The 23,551-nt window shown below is 40.9% G+C and overlaps 1 protein-coding gene across 1 annotated transcript in view; it reads right to left on the minus strand.

The window, feature by feature from the left end:
• The window catches only part of LOC116482137 (Down syndrome critical region protein 8), a 49,564-nt gene extending 27,293 nt beyond the window's left edge, over window positions 1-22,271 (minus strand). The window contains exons 1-2 of the mRNA XM_058427569.1: window positions 22,137-22,271; window positions 21,400-21,499 (exon numbers count right to left, since the gene is read on the minus strand). Of these exons, the coding sequence (XP_058283552.1) occupies window positions 21,400-21,479 (80 nt within the window). The 5' untranslated portion in view covers window positions 21,480-21,499; window positions 22,137-22,271. The remainder of the gene's footprint in view (window positions 1-21,399; window positions 21,500-22,136) is intronic.
• Between the last annotated feature and the right edge of the window lie 1,280 nt (window positions 22,272-23,551).

The following is a 23,551-nucleotide window of genomic DNA, read 5'->3' on the forward strand; positions in this document are numbered from 1 at the left end:
AAACCTTGGTCCATTTGGACCACATCAGCCCTCTAGGTTTGTGGACAATTTGAGGAGGAGAGAACATCAAAGGGGGGAGTACTGGACCTCCAAATAAGAGTGCCCTTGAAGGATAAACCCATTTTCAGTGGGGGAAAAATGAAAGAGATGGGATGTGTTTGCACCTAAGGTTTTGGAAGACTTTTTCAAGTTGTATAAGGACTAAATGAGATTCCGGGTCTGGAGGCTCCATCACATGGCCTAACACTTCCAAAGGGTGAAAAACTGCTAAATCTCCATGACCTCTTTACCCCACTTCCCCCAGGTATTCTCCTGCCCCTTGAGAGAGAGGAAGCCTCAGGGGCTGATGGAGACTCATTCACTGAGAACCTCTGGGTGTACAAAACCCAGCCACCCCAACTTTTTGTTCACAACACTCGTCCCTCTCCTCTCTTCCATTTCTACTTCTCAATGCTAGAGCTTAGTGTCCCTGCTTAGAACTCTAGAATCCTCCCCTCCAAGCCCAGATATCTTGGTGCCTTATGTCTTCAACCACCAAGACTCCCAGATTCCAAACAGAAATAAAAGAGCACTAGGAAGTCTGCTCCAGAACTCAGCCAAGAGAAGGTGGGCTGGGGTCTGGGTACTGGTTCAAAGAGACCCCTAATGTGGAGCCCAAAGAACCCAAGCTTGTCCTGTGTGCTGCAGGTGAGAGGCAACACCCAGTTCTCCAGGCAGCCTCCTCTGTGTTTTTGTTTATTTGCTGGGCCAGGGAGAAAGGACTGATGTTAGGTGTCATTGGCATGAATTCTACTTATTGACATTAGGAGACTAACAAAGAGAAGAGAGAAAATCAAAAGCAATAGGCATCTGAAACTTTAAAAAAAATACTTATCATCTCTGCCTAATTAACCAAGAAGTGTCATCTTGATTATTTACAACCACTAAGTGTCACATTTGCTTCCCGCTTCAAGTACCATTTACCCCCAAGTACATAGGTGCATTTATATTGATGCCTACAGATGCAAACCAACTAACCCAGAGCTCATGCCCCAAAGACCTTCTTTATCAGACTCTCACAAGCCTCCCCCACAATTCACCTGCCCAAATCATCCCATGGCCAGGTACCAGCCAAAGAGAGACAGCCCCTGCAGCCCAGAGTCCTTTGGAATTATTAAACCAGACAATCCTAAGTCTATCTAGCCTGCCTCACCTGTTCCTTCTCACAGAAACTGTAATAAAGGCTCTTGTCCATGTTTTTCTTGCAGCCCCTCTGCTTCCTGACCAATCCTGGCACCTCCCCAAAGGGCCCTATGTGGTGTGGCAGCCTCCTCCTCTTGGGAACTGTGAGTAATAAACCATTCTTTCAATGGCAGTCATCTGATCTGCTGAACTCACTATGCCTGAATAATAATAAAACCTACAATTTAAAACAATCATATCCCCATAAATTCTGATCTTCATGCTCATGTGAAAGTTTGAAATCATGCAAACGTTCATGCATTTTCCAGCACAAGTGTGTAGAGAAATGAAATTGAGAGGGTAAAGCACTTGCTTTAGAGTCAGATTCTGGGGAATTAAGTTTGACTTCTGCCTCCTGCTGCCTGGAGACGTGGGTGAGTTACTTCTTGCTTCATTTTTCTCATCCGCAAAATGGAGGATCAACAAGGACCAATCTCACAGGGCTGGAAAAATACACCAAAAGTATCTGTCATGCTATGAGTACTCAAAACTGTTGTTGTTTCTACATTATTATTCCTCAATATTTGGTTATTTGGAATTTTTTTTAACCACTAGGCTAAATCTTATCTGAATGAAGATTGCCATTTTCCATCAATTCTTTCAAAGATTTCATTTGCATATGGCATTTAGACTTACATATGGTCATTAGAAGGGGCACAGAACTTATTAATCATTAAGACCTCAAAACCTTTGGATTAGAACCTGACTTAGACCTAAAGCAGCGTTTTCATAACTTGAGCACTGGGGCACCCCAAGAACACCTCTGCAGAACCCGGTAAGATAAATCCTACATTAAAAATTAAATATTATCCATTGAAATGATTGCTTCATGCTGACAGAATTACAAACCCTAATACAAATGGGGCCCCTATAATATAGTATACATGGAGCTGTTACCCAAATAATCAATCACCTCAATATAAATGCACCTATGTAAAGGTAGATAGACTCTAAGCGAAGCCACAAGAGAAAAATCTTCTCAAAGAGAGATTCACATGGATCCCTAGAGAATGCATTCATCAAGCAATTTGGATCAACTTACAGATTCCAAGAAATCTAAGGTGAAGCCATGTATTAGTCCATTCTCGCATTGCTATAAAGAACTAACTGGGACTGGGTAATTTATAAAGAAAAGAGGTTTAGTTGATTCACAGTTCCACAGGCTGTATAAGAAGCATGGCTGGGGAGGCCTCAGAAAACTTATAATCATGGTGGAAGGTGAAGGAGAAGCAGATATGTCTTGCATGGCCAGAGAAGGAGAAAGAGAGAGTAGGGGAGGTGCCACACACTTTTAAACAACCAGATCTCATGAGAACTCATTATTGAGAGAAAAGCAAGGGGAAGTCCCTCCTTGTGATCCAATCACCTCTCACCAAGCCCCTCCTCCAACATTAGGGATGACAATTTGACATGATATTTGGGTAGGGACACAAATTCAAAACATATCAAGCCACCTCTACAAATAAACAGCTTTCTTCTAGATGTACTACTTTTATTAAAGTCAGCTTTCTGAGCTACAAAGTGTATCTGACTCGCAAGTTGTAAGCCTTCAGTCTCTGGCAAGACAGTTTATATAATTGCTAGTGGGAAAGGATTTGCTTATCCCATCACTGAGACCCCCAGGGTCAACTTCATGGGTGTGTGGCCTGAGGCCTGGACCCAGAAGCCCCCTGTTGCTCTGATGAAAGTCTTAATTTATTTTTCACAAGGTACCTTGCATTTTCATTTTGCACGGGGCCCCTCAAATTATGTATTCAGTCCTAGAGATCCTCATTTACTGCCCAGTGGCTAAACGGCATGAGCCAGGCTGACAGCAGCCCTGGAAAGCTGCCTTGAGGATTTGCGCAATACCATCATGGCACCCTGACAGCCAGCAGCAGGCTCGTTCTTCAGAGAACCACTCTGCAATAGAAATATAATGAGCAAATTTAAATCATAAAAAATTCAGCTCATATCAGGTTAGAAAAGATGAGCCATCATAATTCAATTGGAAATACAAGAACAAAAGGAAAATGAATGGCTTGCATTTTTTTTTCAAACCCTACCAGCTGGCTGCTCTCTCTTGTTTATCTTGGCCTCTCATTCTTTATTTGGTAGCAAATTAATCTGGGTAGTGATCCCTATCGTAAGTCTTCCGAGTCGCTTAAAGGGCTGATTTCATTATGAGAGTCTGATCCTTTGATGCCTGCAGAATCCAGAGTTGGCAGACAACAAATGCTGCCTGTTCTCTACGAGGTCAATGGCCCAGGGTACCTAATGTCTTGTATATAAACAAACAACATAGGTCAGTCTCAGCCCCAAATCTTTCCTCTGTCTTCAGCATTGGAAATTGTGGACTGGATCATTTTGGTAATCACGGATCAGCCTGGAAATAGACACAAAGATGAGTTTTGTCCTTAGCACCTTACCTGTCTCTTTTTGGGATCACTGATTTCTTGTGGGCTGCCTCTAACCTCCAGGACCTCATGTCCTGGGATAATGCTGTTGTATCTCTGATACGTTTTTTCTCACGGGATACCTACCTGCCCTCAAATCTCATGCTGGTCAAACCCTACATCCTGTAGCCTCAGGGCTCTGACCTAAGCCACTTATCCTTGGGAAACATTTAGGTAAATATCACAGCTGATGTTGCAATTGTGCTCAAAGAATGTTTGCATTTCATAAAAGAGGAGACTCCTAGACACTAACACCCTAATCCACAAGGAACACTCCCACGTGTAGACATTTGGATACCTGCAAATAACAAGGACATGATTTGGGAGTAAGACAGGCTGGGAGGAAGGCTGTAGATATTTACTTCGGGAAAAAACACGTTGTCTTTTGTTTAAATATTGCTTTGAAAACTTATGTTGTCAGAAAAAAAGCAAGATGGTTTCTGTAGCTTAGGCTGTCTCCACATTTTCCTTGCAAGCATTTTGCTAGCAATTGAGGTAAGCCAGCTGGGGCCCAACAGGAGTGTGGTCTGACTTTCCATAGACATATCTAACTGACATTGGCATATGGCGCTACCGATTTCATGTTTTAAAGAGAAATAAGAAAATAAAAACTCTTTATTAAGCTGAGCATCAGCAACATCAGAGAATAAAGAAAATTATTCCCTAATCAAGTATTTAAAAGAGATCAACATCAAAATATAATTTAAACTGTTAACAGAAATTGTGAAAGATGTTAAAATGGGCAAACGGATGGTGGGGTGGTACCTTCTGCATGGGCTCTGCCTTTTGTTGTCTTTGAGCTACTTCACACCTCCACAAAAACTGTCATCCAACTGGCTCCTGCCGATAAAAACTCAAACAAATTGTACCCAGTGGAGATATAGTTCACAATTGCCCTGGAAATATTGACTAATTTTGCATTTATTTGTAAATTTATTTCAGCATTTCTTATTTCCAATGTGTGTGCCTATGTGTTTTGAATTCTTCTTTGAATTGACTGTAAGATCTTGGTTCCCTCATTAATGAATGGGTTAAATCTTTAATATGTGTTTATTTAAACATTATATAAGTTGTTGTTTTATCTTTTTAAAAAAATTATCTTGTATAGGATTCCTGCTCAGTAATCCAAGATGGTTGTGATGAAGCCTCAGTTTTTGTTTTTTTTTCCCCAGGCTGGTGCCTATTTGTTCAGTCAAACTTACCTGGAACTTTTGTACTTAAAGTTCTAAGTCCTATAAAAGGACAAGGGCTCCTCCAGATCTATTAGCTGCCAAAGACCCTGCACTTACTCATCTGTAGCCACAGAGGGAGAAATTCACAGTAGATTTGTAGGTGTTTACTTGTTTTATGTTTGTTTTTGGTAGATATCCTTTATCAGATGAAAAAGTCTCCATCTGTTTTTAGTTTACTTCCGGTTTTTACAAGCCATAACTATTGAATTTTATTGCCTTTTTGGCACTTTTTGAGGTGATCATATGGTGTCTCTACATTTCTCTATTAATGTAGTGAATTGTATTAATAGATTTTTCTGTGTCAATGCAGGCCTCATTCCTGAGTCATGATGTATTTGGGGTTTTAAAATATTCAATTTATGAATGCTTTATTTAGAATCTTTCATAAAATTCATATAATTCAAAAAAAGAGATTTAAACTTTGGTATCTAGGTTATATTAACCATATAGAATAAGTTGAGGACTTCTTCCAGTTTTTTTTTCTAGGCTTCGAATGAGTTTGTATATAGTATTTTGACAATTAGTAGTTAATTCACATTTTTATTTCTTCTTGAGAGATAATTTTTTTGTAAAAAGTTTTTACAAAATTATAGTTTTGTAAAATTATAATTGCTAGAAAATTGTCTAAACTAAGATTTAAATTTATCAAAATTATGTTCTCTTGTGATATTAAAAATCTTTACTAATCCTGTATTAGATAACTTTTTTCATTCTTAATATTATTTCTTTATGTCCTATTTTTTTTCTGGGATAATCACACCAAGGGCTTGTGCATTTTGTTAATCTTTAAAAAAAACAGCTTTTTCTTGATCTTTCATCTTTTTATTTTTGTTTCTTGGATTAATCTGAGTTTATCTTTTGTGTCTTGTCTGTAACACAGAATATGAAAAAATAGCTCTGTGCACCTTAAAGTATGTTCTACTTAAATCTCATTATGCAAACATGATACAAGCTCAAGGTCAACAAATATTTAGAAGAGGATTCTTTTCATTTTGATTAATATTAAAGTACAGTTTGATGAAAATTACACATTCAGCAAATGATGGTTTCAGTAGGGCAAGGCTTGCATTGGAAATGTCATATCTCACAAGATAAATAATAAAAGCAAGTGGGTATTAACTGAAATTGTGAATACATATTCAACTTAGTAACATAAATGCCCATTTTCTGAATTTATTTACTTGACATTCATTCTACATGTATTTATAGAGAGTTATCAGAGCACCAGAGGCTCACTGGTAAGCAAGACCAAATGAGTCCCCACCCTCCTCAGGTATGCATTTTAGGAAGGGATGATGAACCAGAAAATTTTAAATGTGTAATATAATCTCAGATAGAGATAGGTGGCTTCGAAGAAAATACACCTGGGTAAAAGAATGGGGGACAAGTTGCTTTAGATTCTCTCCCAATGTTGATGGATATCTAGTAATGAATATACTTTTACATGTTTATGGAATTTTTTTTTTTTTTTTGAGACGGAGTCTCGCTCTGTTGCCCAAGCTGGAGTGCAGTGGCGCGATCTCGGCTCGCTGCAAGCTCCGCCTCCTGGATTCACACCTTTCTCCTGCCTCAGCCTCCTGAGCAGCTGAGACTACAGGTGCCCGCCACCACACCTGGCTTATTTTTGTATTTTTAGTAGAAACAGGGTTTCACCGTGGTCTCGATCTCCTGACCTCGTGATCCGCCCGCCTCGGCCTCCCAAAGTGCTCGGATTACAGGCGTGAGCTATTTATGGAATTTTTAAAGCATGCCTAGGCAGAGTCAACAAATATAGTAGTTGTAGAAAAGGCAGTTGAAATAATAATAAAATTCTATGAATTTTTATAGAGTTGGTTAACTTGCATTAATCTGAGTTTGTCTTTTGTATCTTGTCTATAACATAGAATATGGACCAATAGTTTTCTCCATTTGATTTTTTTTTTAGATATGGGGTCTTGCTATATTGCCCAGGCTAACCTCAAATTTCTGGGCTCAAACTATCCTCCTACCTCAGCCTCCTGAATAGCTGGACCACTGCACTCGGGTCCATTTGATTTGAGGACAAGAAAACAAAGTAGATATCATTATTAAAGAGCATTCTACTGTATCCATTTAGTAAAATATGCTGCAGTCCAGCTAAATACCCAAAGGTATTATGAGTTAAAAAGAAAAATAATGGAAATGTAATTATCATTGATGTGATGGTCATGTAATAGTCACATTCACTGTACACATGTGAACAACAGTTAGCATTTCTCTTGCTTACTATGCACTGAGCACTTCTTCAGAAGTGGCTCATCTAGTCCTTCTAACCACTTTGCCAAGTAAGGACTGTTATTACGCTATTTTACAAGTGGGAATGTGGAAGCTCAGAGGAGCAGCTTAGCCAAGGTAAACCAAACCCCCATCACCACCTCTTCACATCCTCCCCCTTCCTGCTTAGTAGATAGGAGGGAGGCCTGGGCCAGGTTTTTGCACTCTGGCAGTCTTTGACACCAGAATTTCAACTCCTACCATCATCCTAGACTACTTCCCCATTTGCTCAATTTGGATTAAAAAATAGACTCTTTTTAGTGGAATTTCTTCTTGGAAAATTGCCACAAGTGTGAATAAGCAAGACGAGAGCCTCTAAAGCTTTGCCTAGGGCAGATGAAGAATTCTGAAAGATCTTTTTTTTGCCAAGAGCACTATAAATTGAATGATATTTAATTGCTCCATTTACATCTTTGGGACTGCTCTATCAACCATGCAGAGGCCTCAGCAAAAGGATGTTGGCTCGAGGCTTGAGTGGTTTCTGCCAATGCTAGTCCTAGGCACCCCACTCCTAGGGGCCCCACTTTTACTTGGCACAGCCTAAATTTACCCACCTAACCCCTCTCCCCCCTACCCACTATGTCTCCTTTATTCTAATTTTGTCAGAAAGGTATTTTCTGAAGGCAGTTGTACGGCTGGTGCATGTGCTAATTAAATAAATAATACATAAATATACACTTCTTCTTTAAACTTTATTTTATTTATTTATTTATTTATTTTTTGAGACAGAGTCTCATGCTGTTGCCTGGGCTGGAGGACAATGGTGCTATTCAGCTCACTGCAACCTCTGCCTTTTGGGTTCATGCGATTCTCCTGCCTCAGCCTCCCGAGTAGCTGGGATTACAGGTGCACACCACCACACCCAGCTAATTTTTTGTATTTTTAGTAGAGACGGGGTTTCACTATGTTGGCCAGATTGGTCTTGAACCCCTGACCTCGTGAACTGCCTGCCTCAACCTCCCAAAGTGCTGGGATTACAGGTGTGAGCCACTGTGCCCTGCCTAAACTTTATCTTTATAAATACTTTTGGCCTAAATTGTCCATCTTTTCCATGAGGGATATTAAGCCAGATCTCAACTGACAAAAACCAAAGTTGGAAACATAAGGTATTACTGGTAGTTTAGTTAAATAAATGAAACCAGCCTTTCCAAAATCATGTGTAGCTTTAGTAATTTAAGATATCTCCTATTGTGACCCAGTTATTCAATTAGTTGTCTCAACTATATCTCAAACTTTGGTTGCAAATGGCCAATTCCCAATGAGCTGTTATCATCTCTTTCTGATCTCAACTGAGACTCAGAGGCAGGAGAACCAATCTGATATCAATATTAGAAGTAAATAAAATGAGATATGTTGTCCAGAATCACGTATTTTTACTGCAGTTACTAAATTTTAGCAACTATATAAATGACTTGCAGGAAACAAGAGAATAAAACATTCTAATTTCCCACAAGTCATTTAACCTCTATACCTCTTAGTTTAGGTCATACACCTCTCAAAAGAAGGAAAACAGTAAATATTTATTGAATTAATAATCGATGGATGGACAGATGGATGAAAAGAAGGAAGTAAGGAAGGAAGGAAGGAAGGAAGGAAGGAAGGAAGGAAGGAAAAAGGATGTAGGATGTACTAAAAGTAGATGATTAGGCAGGGTGTTGTGGCTCAGGCCTGTAATCCCAGCACTTTTGGAGGCCAAGGTGAGTGGATCACTTGAGGTCAAGAGTTCAAGAGCAGCCTGGCCAACATGGCAAACCCCGTCTCTACTACAAATACAATAATTGGTCAAGTGTGGTGGTGGGCACCCATAATCCCAGCTATCAGGAGGGTGAGGCAGGAGAACCACTTGAACCTGGGAGGCAGAGGCTGCAGTGAGCAGGGATCATGTTACTGCACTCCAGCCTGGGTGACAAAGTGAGGCTCTGTGTCAAAAGAATGATTAATATTTTGCTAGTTTCACAACTCCATACATCTCTAAAATTCTGAATGTATTTTCTGACTATCACCTGAACCCTAACTATGAACTCTACACACAGAAAATAAGATGAAATATTCTCTACCTTCCAGGAATCTGTATTCCCAATGGAGAGGCAAGTTAAACCTCATTACCCAAAGCATAAAAATGGAAATCAAGGGGAAAATCATGAGACATAAGACTTTAAGTTCTGTCGGCATTCAAGGAATAGTGAAATCTGTCCTATGACTCAACATACTTCACTCCTGCTCCAGGAGGATAAAGAGAAAATAGAGCAGGTCAGAACCAGAATATGTGGGTTAGAACCTGAAAACTGAAAGAGAGTCAACATCGGTATGGAGGTGGCAGCATGCTGAGTGGGGAAGCTCAGGGCTTTTTTCCCTTCTGGGTGTCATCTAGGTACTTAAGTATGCATTAGTCCACTGCAAACCCTAACATTTGAGCTTGATGCCTGTGATGATGAGTTTTATGTATCAACTTGGCTAGGCTATATAATACACAGTCATGTCATCAAACTCATCTAGGTATTTTTTAGACAATTTACTCAGCTGACTTTAAGTAAAAGAGATTCTCCTTGATAAATGGATCATGTGCATGGCCCTCATTCAGTCAGCTGAAGGCCTTCAGAGCAAAAACTGAGGTTTCCTGAAAAAACAAACAAACAAAAAAAAACAAATTCTGCCTCAAGACAGTAGCATTAACTTCTGCCTAAGTTTTCAGCCTGCTGACCTGACTTACAGATTTTGAACTTGCCAGCCCCTACAATCACACAAGCCAATTTCTTAAAATAAATATATTTAAAATTTTTAATAAAATTTAAAATGTGCATATATACATACATGTAAACATACATATATATGTATATGTGGTAATACATACATATATATATTCTGTTTCTCTGGAGAACATTGTCTTGTTTCAATATAAAAGTGTTCCTCACAGGTGTGAGATACAGGTGCAAACCTGGATGTCTGTTGTGACTTAACTTTAATGCATTTTTTTTTAGGACAATGTGAGAAGTCTGGTAATGATCTGACTGGGCTCTGAAATGAGGCAGAGCAGGTAAAATTGGAAATCAGCTCACGTGTCTCTACCCCCAGGGATAGAGACAAGGTGAGTGGATCACTTGAGGTCAAGAGTTCAAGAGCAGCCTGGCCAACATGGCAAACCCCGTCTCTACTACAAATACAAAAATTGGTCAAGCGTGGTGGTGGGCACCCATAATCCCAGCTATCAGGAGGGTGAGGCAGGAGAATCACCCTCTAATGGTGATTGGCCTTTAATGAACATAATGTTTGGCAAGTTGACAAATGCACTGGACCTCCCTGAGTTCCCAGTGTGATCATGTTCATGGGAAATGAAGGGACACATCCCCCCGCCCCAGCTCTTTCCACTCTTCTTTTTCTATGCTGTAATTAAAGCTTTCCGATATCAGGGACTTAAACACTTGAAAGATTTTCTTAAGGGAAGGCAAGAAATGTGAAGCATCTCAATTTTAATTAAAAGAAGGACCTATGACAAAAGTGAATAAAGTATGGTGCTGATAATTATCAATTTAAAAGCACAAAAATGGTAATTTCTAGTTAGGAAATAAGTACCGGTTCACTCTCTTATTTAATCCATCACATTTTAATTTCCTTCTTCTTTCTATAATTGAGGAATAGCTGCCAGATTTGGGAACAGAGAACTGTATCCTTGTGCTGTGAAAGAAGGGGGCTCTTTTCTTAACAGTCACCTAAGCAATTAAAGCCTTGGAACTGGGCTCCCTTTGATAGGTTTTTCTGCTTGCCACTTCCTCATCCTGCCAAAAATAAGGAGGTTCATTAACCTCACACTGTTAGGAAACAGGGCTCATCACTGAGAAGTTGGGAATGTGGTTTCTTCTGTGTGCTGCAGATGAAGGATTGCTTTTCCTAAGGTGTTCTCTAGTCAGGAGCCAACAGAATCCGAAGTCATCTGACTTCTTCCTTCTTTTAATCATCCCATGTGGCTCAGTTTCCCCACCCTGTATGAAAGATCCTTAATGAAGCAGCATAGAGCATCTCCAAATAATAATGCTCAATGCATAGCAGTAAAATAAGTGCAACATTTGGGTTTATTTTACAGCAGTGTGGTATTAGAGGTGTTAGGGCTTCTTTCCAGAGCAGGGGATGGGAGTAGAAAGGGAAGCAGTTGGGACATTTGTTCATGTCTTTCCGGTTTATTATGCTGAAGTACAGTAGAATTGTCCTAAAATATCATGTCAAGTAGTCAACCACTAGGGCTCCCAGATGCCGTAACATTTGATAGCCATGATTTTTAACACTTGCAGTCCCTTCTTAGCTGTTGAATTAATTAATGATACCTTATTAAAGCCAATCAAGCTTTGAAGATGTTTAGAATGAAAACTTAACTTTTTTCCCTCCTTCTTTTTTTTCCCCCACTTCCAGGTGGTAGTATTACTCAGAGTAAAATCTGGCCATCATTTAAGCATTCTTAGGCAAACAGTCTCTCGAAAATCTCAGATGGGTATACTAAGAGAGGGCATTTCAGACTATGAAGCATGAAATGTCAAATAACCTACCACAGAGTACTAAAGTGACAAATCACACGTAGGCTGCACACAATTTTTCTATTCTGCACTGATAAGAATGAGAGATTCTTTTGAGATATACCTTTAGGTCACGACACCATGCTGTTGTGGACAAAATGGGGCTCAGAGATTAACTATGGATTATTGTAAGAAGGAAATAAAATTTCTTTCTTTCTTTTTTTTTTTTTTTTAAGCAGGGTTTCTCCATTTCAGTACTCCTGACATTTTGGACTGGATTATTCTTTGTGGATAGGAACCGTCCTGTGTGTTTTAGGCTGTCTAGCAGCAGCTCTGGCCTTTACCTACTAGAATCCTATACTAGGGGATTGCAGATGTGCCCTGGAGGGATAGGGGCAAAGAGACTAAAATCTGTGGATTAGGACCACTGCCCTAGAATAATGTGGCCTCAAGTGAAATGTATGAGAAAACAAAGATCAAGGAATCCCTTTAAATTCTAAATACAGCATGCAATTGAAGTTGAAAACATGCTATTCAAATCCCCAAGTATTCCTTTTTTGTCACTTTAAATGTATTTGCACATAAATGAGAACATCTATAACTATGATAAAAGTCATTCTGAAATAGCAAGATTAACAGCGTTTGCTTCTGAAACAAAGACATAATGTTTGAATTTCCTTTGCAAATACACGCAATAGGCATGTTCACATTTACTTCTTAGGAGAAAAAGAAGAAATTAGCCTCAGTAAAATGAGCATAAAATAAAATTATTCCCTCATAAAAATAAATAAATGATCTCATGTTGCCTGTTTTCTACATAATTATACCTAGAGTTGTATATGATTGCCAATTAATTGATCTCTCTTTAAGCACAAAATCTCCATTGCTCCACTCCTTTGAAATTTCCTTGGCTGTTATATTTTATGGATACTACCAGACATTGCTACCTACAAACAAGATTGATTCTTTTCTCTCCATGTCTAGATGGTTCTCTCTGAAGTGCATAGTCGGTTGTTGCTATTTTAATGCTATTCAGTAAAGAGAAATGCTACCCCAACCAAAGGAATATTCTTGCTTCTTAAGCCAGCACAAACCACCAGCATTTGGATGCACATGATTATGCTTTAAATTTCTTAAAATTTCTCTGCTTGTGTATAAAAATTCAGTTGCCCATACATCTAATCTGCAGAGCCTGGGGTTTATAAACTTATAAACTTGCACTGGGGAAGCCATGCACAAGTTTATACTTAGGCGAGGGGTGTTACTTCAATAAGGAATGGTACTACAGAGCTTCAAATATCCCTCCCCGCCATATTTCCATTCCAGCCCTACTTCAACACACACACACACACACACGCACACGCACACGCACACTCACACAGAACTTTATTTCACCCATTTTCCCAAAAAGGCACTGTAAACAAGAATAAGAACATTTATTTCCATCACCATTCAGAATATCATTCCCCAGCCCCCTATGGACCACAGCTCCTAAGTGAATGTGATGTCGCCAAAAGCCTTTTTGGGCACATGTGGCTTGATCTGTCGGGTTGAGATCTGGCATCTCCCAACACATATTTCAGACGGAACATCAGAGAGACTCTTGAGACACACAGACACACTGCCAGCATCACACCTGGCCTTTGTTTCCTGCAAGGAACACCAAGGTCATGCCTGCAGCCCAACCATTTGGTGAATCTGACAAGGTAAGCTTGCTGGGGCCCCGGGTGCCTGGAAATTGGGCCAGAGGAGTCTCACATTCCCTCTTCCCAGCATATGTCTCTAAGCTGAAGGAGCAGTGCCCCAGCCCAACAGAGCTGAAGGAAACTGACATTCGCTGGTTCAAACCCCTACTGTCAAAGAAGAGGAGACAGAGACCAGGAAGTTTAAGAAAAGCATTCAATATCCTAGACAACGACTCCAGAACAGATGACTATATTGAGAACCAAGACATCTGACTTCATTTTGCCTCATTTTTTGTGTGTGCAAGGAACTGTTCTGAGACCCACTAGGTATACAAAGACATATAAATTATGGACTCTGCCCAAGGAGCTTACAACAGTGTGAAAAAAATAACTCAGAACAAAAGATGCAAAGAGACCAAGCCCATAATTGAAGAAACAACTCAGCAGGTGTTCAATTGTGCAAATTAAATTATATGCATGTCAGTTAGTCTTGTTCAGTGGGACTGATTCATGCCTCTTCAAGCTAAGGTGCTCAGGAACATTTATACAGAGACAATTAAATTTAAACTGGACTTTGAAGGATGAGCAGCTTTTGACCAGGTGCAGAGGGAAAGAGATGGAAATCCAGATAGGTAAATAGCAAGTCAGGGCCAAGAAAAACAAACAACCCAGTTTGTTGATTAAGAGATATAAGGGTGGTAAGGAAGAGTACTCATTACAGAGCAGAATATCTTGGGCTCTAATTCTCTTGCTGAACTTTGTCAGTCCAGTCGGTCATTCTTAAGCAAGAGATAACCCCACAGAGCCTCAGCTTCCTAACTGCATACCTGCACATATGCAGGTAGTGGTTCCAGCCCATGCAGTGGCAGAGAGCATTCAATGAGATTTCTTATACACCATGCAGAAGGCAACAGAAGCCTCTCTGTCCTTTGAATTCCCCCATTCCATGCTCTGGGGGAAGTTCAGAGACCACCCCAAGATTTCTGCAAGTATCCAATGGCTTATATGATTACTTTCCAGTCTCAAAACCTCTCTCTCCAAGGTCTTCTTCTCTCTTATGTCTCTCCTTTCTTGAGTTCTCTTGGCTCACATTGACCCAGCTTTGAGTGCCATGTGCAGGATGCCACAGTGATCAAGGATGGGAGCAGATGGAGTGTGAGCGTTGGAAGCAAGCAGAACTATTTGAAAGTTATTGCACTGGCTGGGTGTACCAGTTTCCTAGGGCTGCCTTTACAAATCACCACTAACTGGGTGGCTTGAAACAGGAGAAAGTCCCTCACAGTTCTGGAGGGGGCTTCTATATGAAAGCATTTGCAAGGTTGGTTCCTTCTGGGGGGTGGGAGGGAGAGTCTGTTGGGTGCCTCCCGCCTAGCTTCTGGTGATTGCTGGCACTGCTTGACTTGTAGACACTCCAACTCTGCTTCAATCATCACATGGCCTTCTCCCTCTGTGTGTCTGTGTCTAAATCTTCCTCTTCTTATAAATATACCAGTCATTGCATTAGGGCTCACCCTACTCCAGTAAGACCTCATTACTTGACGACATCTACAAAGACCCTATTTCCAAATAAGGTCTCGTTCCCAGGGTTAGGACTTGAACGTATCTTTTGGAAGATGCATTTCAACCCACAACACTGAAGATAATCTAGTAAAAGTCTGGAGTAACAACCATCAGTTATACAGGAAAGTTGGGAGACATGACAAGGTGTCCTGAGGACAAAATCAATTTATCCTCTTGATGTGACTTTGAGTGACAAGAAGGAGAATATGATGACGGTAGATTTTGAGCTTTGTTGGGTTTCTAAGTGACAAAAATCCTGTGCATTACTTGGCAAGTACATAATACTTTCTCCAGTAGCTGGTGCAGTAGTATCTAAGTTCCATGAACAGAGAAACAATTTTGCCTTATGTCTACCCTTAATACATAGGCTTTCCACAAAATGTATGCAGGGGAGAGAGGAAAGGACAGAGGTAAGGGAGGACAAGGTGAGGTTAGAGAAGAAGGGATGGGCAAGGATGGAAGAAAGGTGGGAACTTAGAAGCTGTGATGGTTAAAGAGATTCACATTTGAATCAGGAGATCCACCATCACCAGTGTGGACAGGCATCATCTAATTGATTGAGGGTCTGAATAGAACAAAAAAGTGGAGGGAGGAGAAATTCTCTGTCTCTCTCTTTTGAACTGGTCCATTCATCTTCCTCGGCCCCGACATCAGAGCTACTGGTTCTGGGCCTTTGGACTCCGGGACTTAGACCAGCAGCTCCCTTGGTTGCCAAGCCTTCAGACTCAGACTAAATTGAACCCTCAGCTTTCCTGGTTCTCCAGCTTGCAGATAGCAGACGGTGGGAATACTTGGTCTCTGTAATCACACAAGCCAATCTCCTCCTACATGTATTTCTGTCCTGTTTGTGCTGCTCTAACAAAACACCTAAGAAGAGGTAGTTTATAAAGAACAGAATGTTTATTTCCCAAAGGTCCGCAGTCCGGAAAGTCCAAGATCAAGGCACTGGCTGGTTCCATATCTAGTGAAGGGCTGTCCCATCAGTGATGCTTTTGGTGGTATCCTTATGTGACAGAAGGCTGAAGGGCAAAAGGGCCTAATCCATTTCTTTCCAGCCCTTTTACAAGGCACTCATCCATTCACAATGGTGGAGCCATCATGGCTTAATCACTTCCCAAAAGGCTCCACGTTTTAATATCACCTCAATACGTATTAAGTTTCAACACGAAATTTGGAGGGGACACATTCAAACCACAGCACTATGTATATCCCATTGGTTCTGTTTCTCTGCAGAACCCTGACTCACACAGAAGGGGAAACCATCTTCAGAGTAAACAAACATTTGTTGTCAACAACGCTTTGTATATATTCTTGATTCCCAAGAGCCAGCTGGAAATATGCTACTAGGTCTCAGGCAGATCTTTCATATCCTTTTGGAATCTGGAATACAAATGACATAAACAATGACAGAGCTCAGAAGTGGAGACAGGATGGTAACAAGAGGTTTGGGAGTCATTTTTTCTCACTCCTCTCCTCCCTGGAAGAAGGATGAAATGAGATCCTCGCACACAAAGAATTGCTGGACATTGCTGCCTTAAGTCTTGCCCATAGACAGTGTTGACAGTCCAGGTGAAATGAACTTGAGTTATGGGACTTTCAAGCCCCTGCAGATCCTATTTGTCCTGTGGATGCGTGAAGAGACCCACTTCACTATTCTGCTTCCCCAAATCTGAGAAACAGAAGTAATAAAGTCACTGTGAGTTATTTATTTTTCATTGCCTCAGATGAAATTGGACTGTGAAAATACTTAGAGACTTCAGATTTTAATTGTGACTAATTACATACAGACTCATAAAAACAGCAAAACAACCCCTAAGGCCAAATTAGAGGAAGGTGGAGCTGCATTTCACAAGGTGAATTTACTAATCGTATTCACGCTTTGTGTCTGCAAGCCGCATCTGCTTATTACCTAGCAAAGACAGGTGTGTGGGGGTAAACGGGTGCTGTAGGAAAGTGAGTGGGCTTCTATTCTAGCTTCTGAGGCATTCCAAAACAGAGGTCAGCTTGCTAATTTTTTCCTATGAAAAATACAAACTGCAGCAATGAGATCAGAGGGGCCTATGCGGTGTTCTCACCTAGAGGGCGCCAAAGTGCAGACCAACAACCCCCTCACCCACCGAGGGAGCCGCCCGAGTCAGGAGCAGGTGGGGAGGTGACTTGGATTACCTATTTCACCATCATTCTGGAGTTCAGGATGTCTAGAATCACCATTCTCCCTAACACGGAGTTGCCACTTGTGTGTGTGTGTGTGTGTGTGTGTGTGTGTGTGTGTGTGTGTACACACAAACACAATATATATGTGTATTATTTTGTATATATGTGTGTATGATATTGTACACATATATATTTTTTTAATTTTCATTTTTTAAAATTTCTGCCTTAACCATTCCAGAGCTGGGTACTAGACAACTAGGGACTATCCCTATAGCTTAGAGCCCACCAGGATGATTCAAACTAGCCCATCCTAAGCTGCTCACCTGCCTTCCCCAAGGAAACCTCAGTAAAGGCTTTGGTCGAATGCTTTCCTGAGCCCCTGCCTCCTGCCTCCTGACCACTCTGGTGGTTTTTCTCCTGTGGTCCTGCGTGGCGTGGCGTGCCTCCTCTTTGTAGGACCTGTGAGTATAATACACTGTCTTCCTGAGCCTCCCCTGTGTCTCCTCCGTGGCTGCATGTGACTGACCATCTCATAAAAAGAATACAAAACAGCCATGTTCATTATTATTCAGCAAATGAAATAAATCTTTTTAATGCTTATACGCAAAATGCTGCAAATAATTGTAGAAAATCAAATACGGATGAAATCCTCTCTCAAGAAACTCAAAGTGTTGTAAGAAAATCAAACAAGCACACAAATGACAAGGTCGAAAGTGGTGAGTGCCAGAGACACGCACAAAGTCAGGGCTGTAGAAGGAGCGCCTCTCACTCATGTTTCTTCTGAGGCAGGAACTAATCGCTTGAGACATAACAGTGAGTTTGGAAGGAAGCACGTTTCCTAGGTAGCATATAGGAAAACAGTATCATCCCTAAAGAAGCCACTGTAATAGTGGATTTCCAAATGATCTGTAATTTTTTTAAGGTTTTGTTCACTGATGGGTCCATTCACCGGTAACAGAACCTGGTACATAGTGGCCTTCAGAAAATATCAGTTGGGATGAATTAAATTGTTCTTTAAAATGTTCAATAGAAAAGAAATGTGTCATCTTCAAGTGTAATAAGCACTTATAAAATCCAGCACTTTCTCCCTCCCACACACAAAGTTTAAGACATTTAGCAGTGTTATTGAATTTGATATTTTACAAACGCCTTTATCCCTAGAAGAATGAATGATATGGATGCTTTGCAGCCTCTAACTTGATGAAGACCACCATAATGGATCTGTAACCATGTATAAGAATGTTCCATGTCAAAAGATAAATTAGAACAAAACAAAAAACAGAAAATAACAAGTGCTATCAAGGATGTGGAAAAACTTTTGTGCACTGCTATTGGGAATATAAAATGGTGCAGCCACCACAGAAAAGAATATGGTGGTTCCACAAAATTAAACATAGAATTACGTATAATCCAGGATCCCATTTTTTGCATATATAGCTCAAAGAACTGCAAGCAAAGATTGAATAAATACTTGTACACCTATATTCATAGCAGTATTATTCACAACAGCCAAAAGGTAGAAGCAACCCAAGTTTGCATCAACAGATGAACAGAAAAACAATATGTGGTCTGTTCATACAATGGAATATTATTCAGCCTTAGAAATTTCAGAAAGGAATTCCAAGACATGTTATTAATACAACATGGATGAACCTTGAAGACATTATGGTAAGTGGAATAAGCCAGTCACAAAAGGACAAATACCGCATGATTCTACCTATATGAGGTATCTAGAGCAGTCAAATTCCTAGAAGCAAAGTAGAACGGTGGGTGCCAGGGGCTTACAGGAAAAGAGAATGGGGCATTATTGTGTAATGGGTACAGAGTTCCAATTTTGGAGGATAAAAAAAGGTTCTGGAGGGGGATGGTAGGGATAGTTGCACAACAATGCAAATGTACTTAATGCCATTAGGCTGTACACTTAAAAAATGGTTAAAACGATACACTTTATGTTATATATATTTTACTATAATTTTTTAAAAATCAATTTTTTTTTCTTTTTTTTTGAGACAGAGTCTCGCTCTGTCTCCCAGGCTGGAGTGCAGTGGCACGATCTCGGCTCACTGCAAGCTCCGCCTCCTGAGTTCACGCCATTCTCCTGCCTCAGCCTCTCAAGTAGCTGAAACCAATTTTTTTAAGTTCCAGGTACACAAGAAGACTGATATTCTCATGTGTATTAACAATGGAAGTAAAATAATCAGTAGTTTGGTATCTGTTCCCCTCCTCCTGTGCAGTGAAATGGAAGATAAAAGCAACATTAATGTTCATACTTGGAATTATTAAGTAAATCTAAATTTTTAAGATTAAAAACAAGGGTAGACAAAAGTAGCAAGTCTTGGCGAGCTCTGAGACAGAAATCTCTAAATCTTATATTAAGTGAAAAACTTCAATTTAAACAAAAGCAAAAGGAAACCCGAGTTGATGCAGAGACGTTAACAGCTCATGTTCAGTTTACAAAAACTGCCGAGTTGGAATTCGTTGCTCTCATCAGCACCTACTAGGAGCCAGAGACAACCTGGGGTTACACTGGTTTTCAAAAAGCACATATGTATGTTTATTAGCTTGACGGGGGGAACACATATGTGAATACTTGTATTTAATATTTCCTAACCTTCTGTATAATGTCCACTTTAAGAAATTGAGACTAGCTCTGATTTTGCCCTCTTTGACTTTTAGGGTCAATAAGCTTTATTAAGGGCAATTTAGTGTCACAGGAAGAGAAAATTTGTAACCCTGATCAATGAGGAATACAGAGGACACAAAAGTACATACATGTGATGGAGACCTATATCAAAAATGCTGTTATCGGTCAGCGTGCCGGCAGGAAACAGATGGTACACTCAAACCAGACAACTGAGCTGAGGTTAATGAAGGGCTATTTACACAGGTGTGGGTGGGGCTATGGGAACCAACAAGAGATACTGAAACACCCGTGGACAGCACTCCCTGGAGAGCCATTACCTCCACAAGGGCTAATGGGACTGTAAGGAGAAAGGTCACCAGACCCCACAGAGAGCTAGAGGAGACGACTGAGGGGTAGTGAGCTTCACACAGGAATGTAGCCCCTGCTGACTTGTGGCCTTGAGAGGAGCATCGGTACCTCAACCATTCTGTCCTCCTGCCCCAACTTCCTCTGTGCCTCCATGGGCCAATGGGAAGCCAGAGGGTAACAGAGCCCAGGTGGGGCTGTTCATAGAGGTCAGTGTTTTGGGGTTCAGAACATGGTGGGGAGGGGGGCAGGGAATCTAAAGGGTCAGACACAGAATGTCAAAAACATCCTTATATGTGGTTTCATCTAGTGCTCTTAAACCAGACTCACTAACCTACTGTGTTTTAAAATACAGCTTGCCAAAGTCTGTGTTAGTATTATTTAACTTTGATGTGTATCTGTGATGGTTAGTTTTGTGTGTCAACTTGACTGAGCCATGGGATGCTCCTAACCGGTTGAATGTTATTTCTGGGTGTATCTGTGAAGGTGTTTCTGGAAGAGATCAGGATTTGAGTTGGTGGACTGATTAAAGCAGATGGCTCTCTTCAATGTGGCTGGGCCTCATCCAATCCATCCAGGGTCGGAATAAAAGAAAAAAGGAGAGGATGGGAGGACTTTTTCTCTTTGCCTGATTGAGCTGGGATATTGATCTTCTGCCCTCTGTGCTTCTGGTTCTCAGGCCTTTAGACCTGGGCTGCAATCTATACCATCGGCCCTCCAGCTCTTAGGCCTTTGACGTTCATCAGCTTTCCTGGGTCTCCAGCTTGTAGAGAGCAGATCATGGGGCTTCTCAGCCTCCACAATCACATGAACCAGTACCTGATAATAAATTGGTTCTGGTTTTTCCAGAGAACCCTGATTAATATACTATGTGTGCATTCACTTAGGAGAAACAAAGTCATTAAATGTGGAAAAAAAAAGAGAGAATTGAGTCACTCAGAAGAATCATAGTATAGTTGTCCATCATATATTATAAAGAACAAAGTATTCTAAATTGTTTAAGAATAAGAATTCTACAAAGAAAATGACTGATTATCTGCACTTACACAAAATATTTCATGGAAATTTTATTACCATGCTCTTTTTTTTTTAATTTAACCATCATTATGTTGTGCATTCATCATCTGGAGTTTTTAGTTGTTTAGAATTCCCTGTTGGCAGCCAAATTCCTGTCTGGGAAAATGTATGAGCCAGCCTTCATTTTCCATGATGACTTTCCAAGGAACCATTACAATTAAGAGAATGTAAGTTACTCATCTCCAATAACTGTACATGAAGCAATATTCCAAGGATTTGTTAACTGTCTTTGACAGGAGATCATCTACTTACAGTAGGTGCTTAACAAATGCCATCTTGAATGAATGAAGACCCTTTCTCGCAGTAACAAAGTTGGGTCCAGGCTCCTTCATTTTTGCTCAGCAAGATGAAGCTAAGGAAACAGGAAATAAGTCATCAACCAAATCATTGTAACAAACCGTTCTATTCCATTCTCCACAATTCACCCTTCAGTCCAGGGTAACACTAACAATTGCCCCTTCAGATACAAAGAAATTGCCTCCTCTGAAGACAGCTGTCTCACCCAAAGCCACATTTCCTTCCAGGTTGCCCCACTTCCAATAAGTCACTGATTCGCAATCCATAAAGGTCGGCCCTCTTGCCTCAACTCAGCATAGCTCTGACAGATCGTCCCACCTTCCCGTCTCCCTTGAGGTTTGATTGGGGTTGTTGCTGACCCAGTGATATAGGAGTTAAGAAGAAAGTACTTAGGCAGATAGTGAGGGAATGGGAGTCCTCAATAAGGTTTTCCTTTTAATGAAAAGGAGCGCCCATATCATTTTCTTTTCTAACAAAAAGCAACCTGGAAAATCGAGCTGCAGCTGGTGCGGTGGCTCACGCCTGTAATCCCAGCTACTCAGGAGGCTGAGGCATGAGAATCACCTGAACGCAGGAGGCAGAGGCTGTGGTGAGCCAAGATGGCGCCATTGCACTCCAGCCTGGGCAACGAGAGCGAAACTCCGTCTCAAAAAACGACAAAAACAACAACAACAGAAAAAAAAAAACACTACCTGGGATTAGGCATGTTCTAAATGGCCGCTCCATCTTTTCTTTTTGCCAGCCATGTGTACAGTAACGAGTGGAGAAGATGTCGCTGGCCAAGTGGGAAGCCTATTTGCATAACAAGATTACGGTGGGGTGACCAGCCTTCCCCGCGCGCTACGTAAACGTCACCCCTAGTCGAACCAATCTCTGAGCCCTACGTAAATCAGACACCGCCTCCTCAAGCCTGCCCATAAAACCTGCTGCCGTCAGTCACGGGCCAGCCTTTCCCTTAAGGATGTCTGAGAGCTGGTCTCCTTACTCTTTTCTTCCGCCTGTTAAACTTCCCGCTCCTTAACTCACCCGTGTGTGTCTATGTCGTTAATCATCTTGACGAGAGACGATGAACCCCGGATATTTACCCCAGACAGTGATGCCGCTTCACCAGCATTGCACTCTACTTCCCCGCTTCCTGATCCTGCCTCAGCTGCTCCTCTCCACAGGTGTTGATCCCAAGAACAACCCGTAAGAAATGTCCTGCACGCTAATCTCCATCTCACAGTCAGCTTCCCAGGGAATCCAGCAATTACAAAGCATTCAGCTTAATTTTGTTGATTGCTTTATGATTTTGTGTGTGTGTTTTTTAATATTGAAATGTAACATATATTCAAAAGTGTGGATAAAGTCTCCATGACGATTAGTTTCCTGTGTCATCATGGGGGCCAGGCTTTAGTGCCTTTTTTTTTTTTTTTCTGCTGAGACAGAGTTTTGCTCTTGTCACCCAGACTGGAATGCAATGGCATGATCTCGGTTCACTCCAACCTCCTGGGTTCAAGTGATTCTCCTGCCTTAGCCTCCCAAGTAGCTGGGATTCCAGGTGCCCACCACCATGCCAGGCTAATTTTTGTATTTTTAATACAGATGGGGTTTCACCATGTTGGCCAGGCTGGTCTTGAACTCCTGACCTCAAGTGATCCACCTGCCTCGAACTCCCAAAGTGCTGGGATTACAGGCGTGAGCCACTGCACCCGGCCTTTATTGCCCATTTATTTAATCAAGCACTAATCTAGGTAGTGCTGCAAAGGTATTTTGTAGATGTAGTTAACATCTACAATCAGTTGACTTTACATAAAGATTACTTTTCATACTGTGAGTGGGCTTCATACAATCAGTTGGAAGCCTTAAGAGCAAAAACTGAATTTTCCTAGAGAAGAAAAAATTCTGCCTAAAGACTCCAACATCATTTCCTGCCTGAGTTTCAGCCTGCCAGCTTCTCCTACGGATTCTGGACTTGCCAGCCCCACGATCATGTAAGTCAATATGCTAAAATAAATTTCTTAATATAATTCTTAATGTATATATCCTTTTGATTCTGTTTTTCTGGAGAAATCTGACTTATGCAGTCTCTTAACATGATTGTATATCTGTCAATTTTTATTTTATG

This window comes from Hylobates moloch, unplaced genomic scaffold (genome assembly GCF_009828535.3).
Source record: "Hylobates moloch isolate HMO894 unplaced genomic scaffold, HMol_V3 SCAFFOLD_14, whole genome shotgun sequence".
Classification (NCBI taxonomy): domain Eukaryota; kingdom Metazoa; phylum Chordata; class Mammalia; order Primates; family Hylobatidae; genus Hylobates; species Hylobates moloch.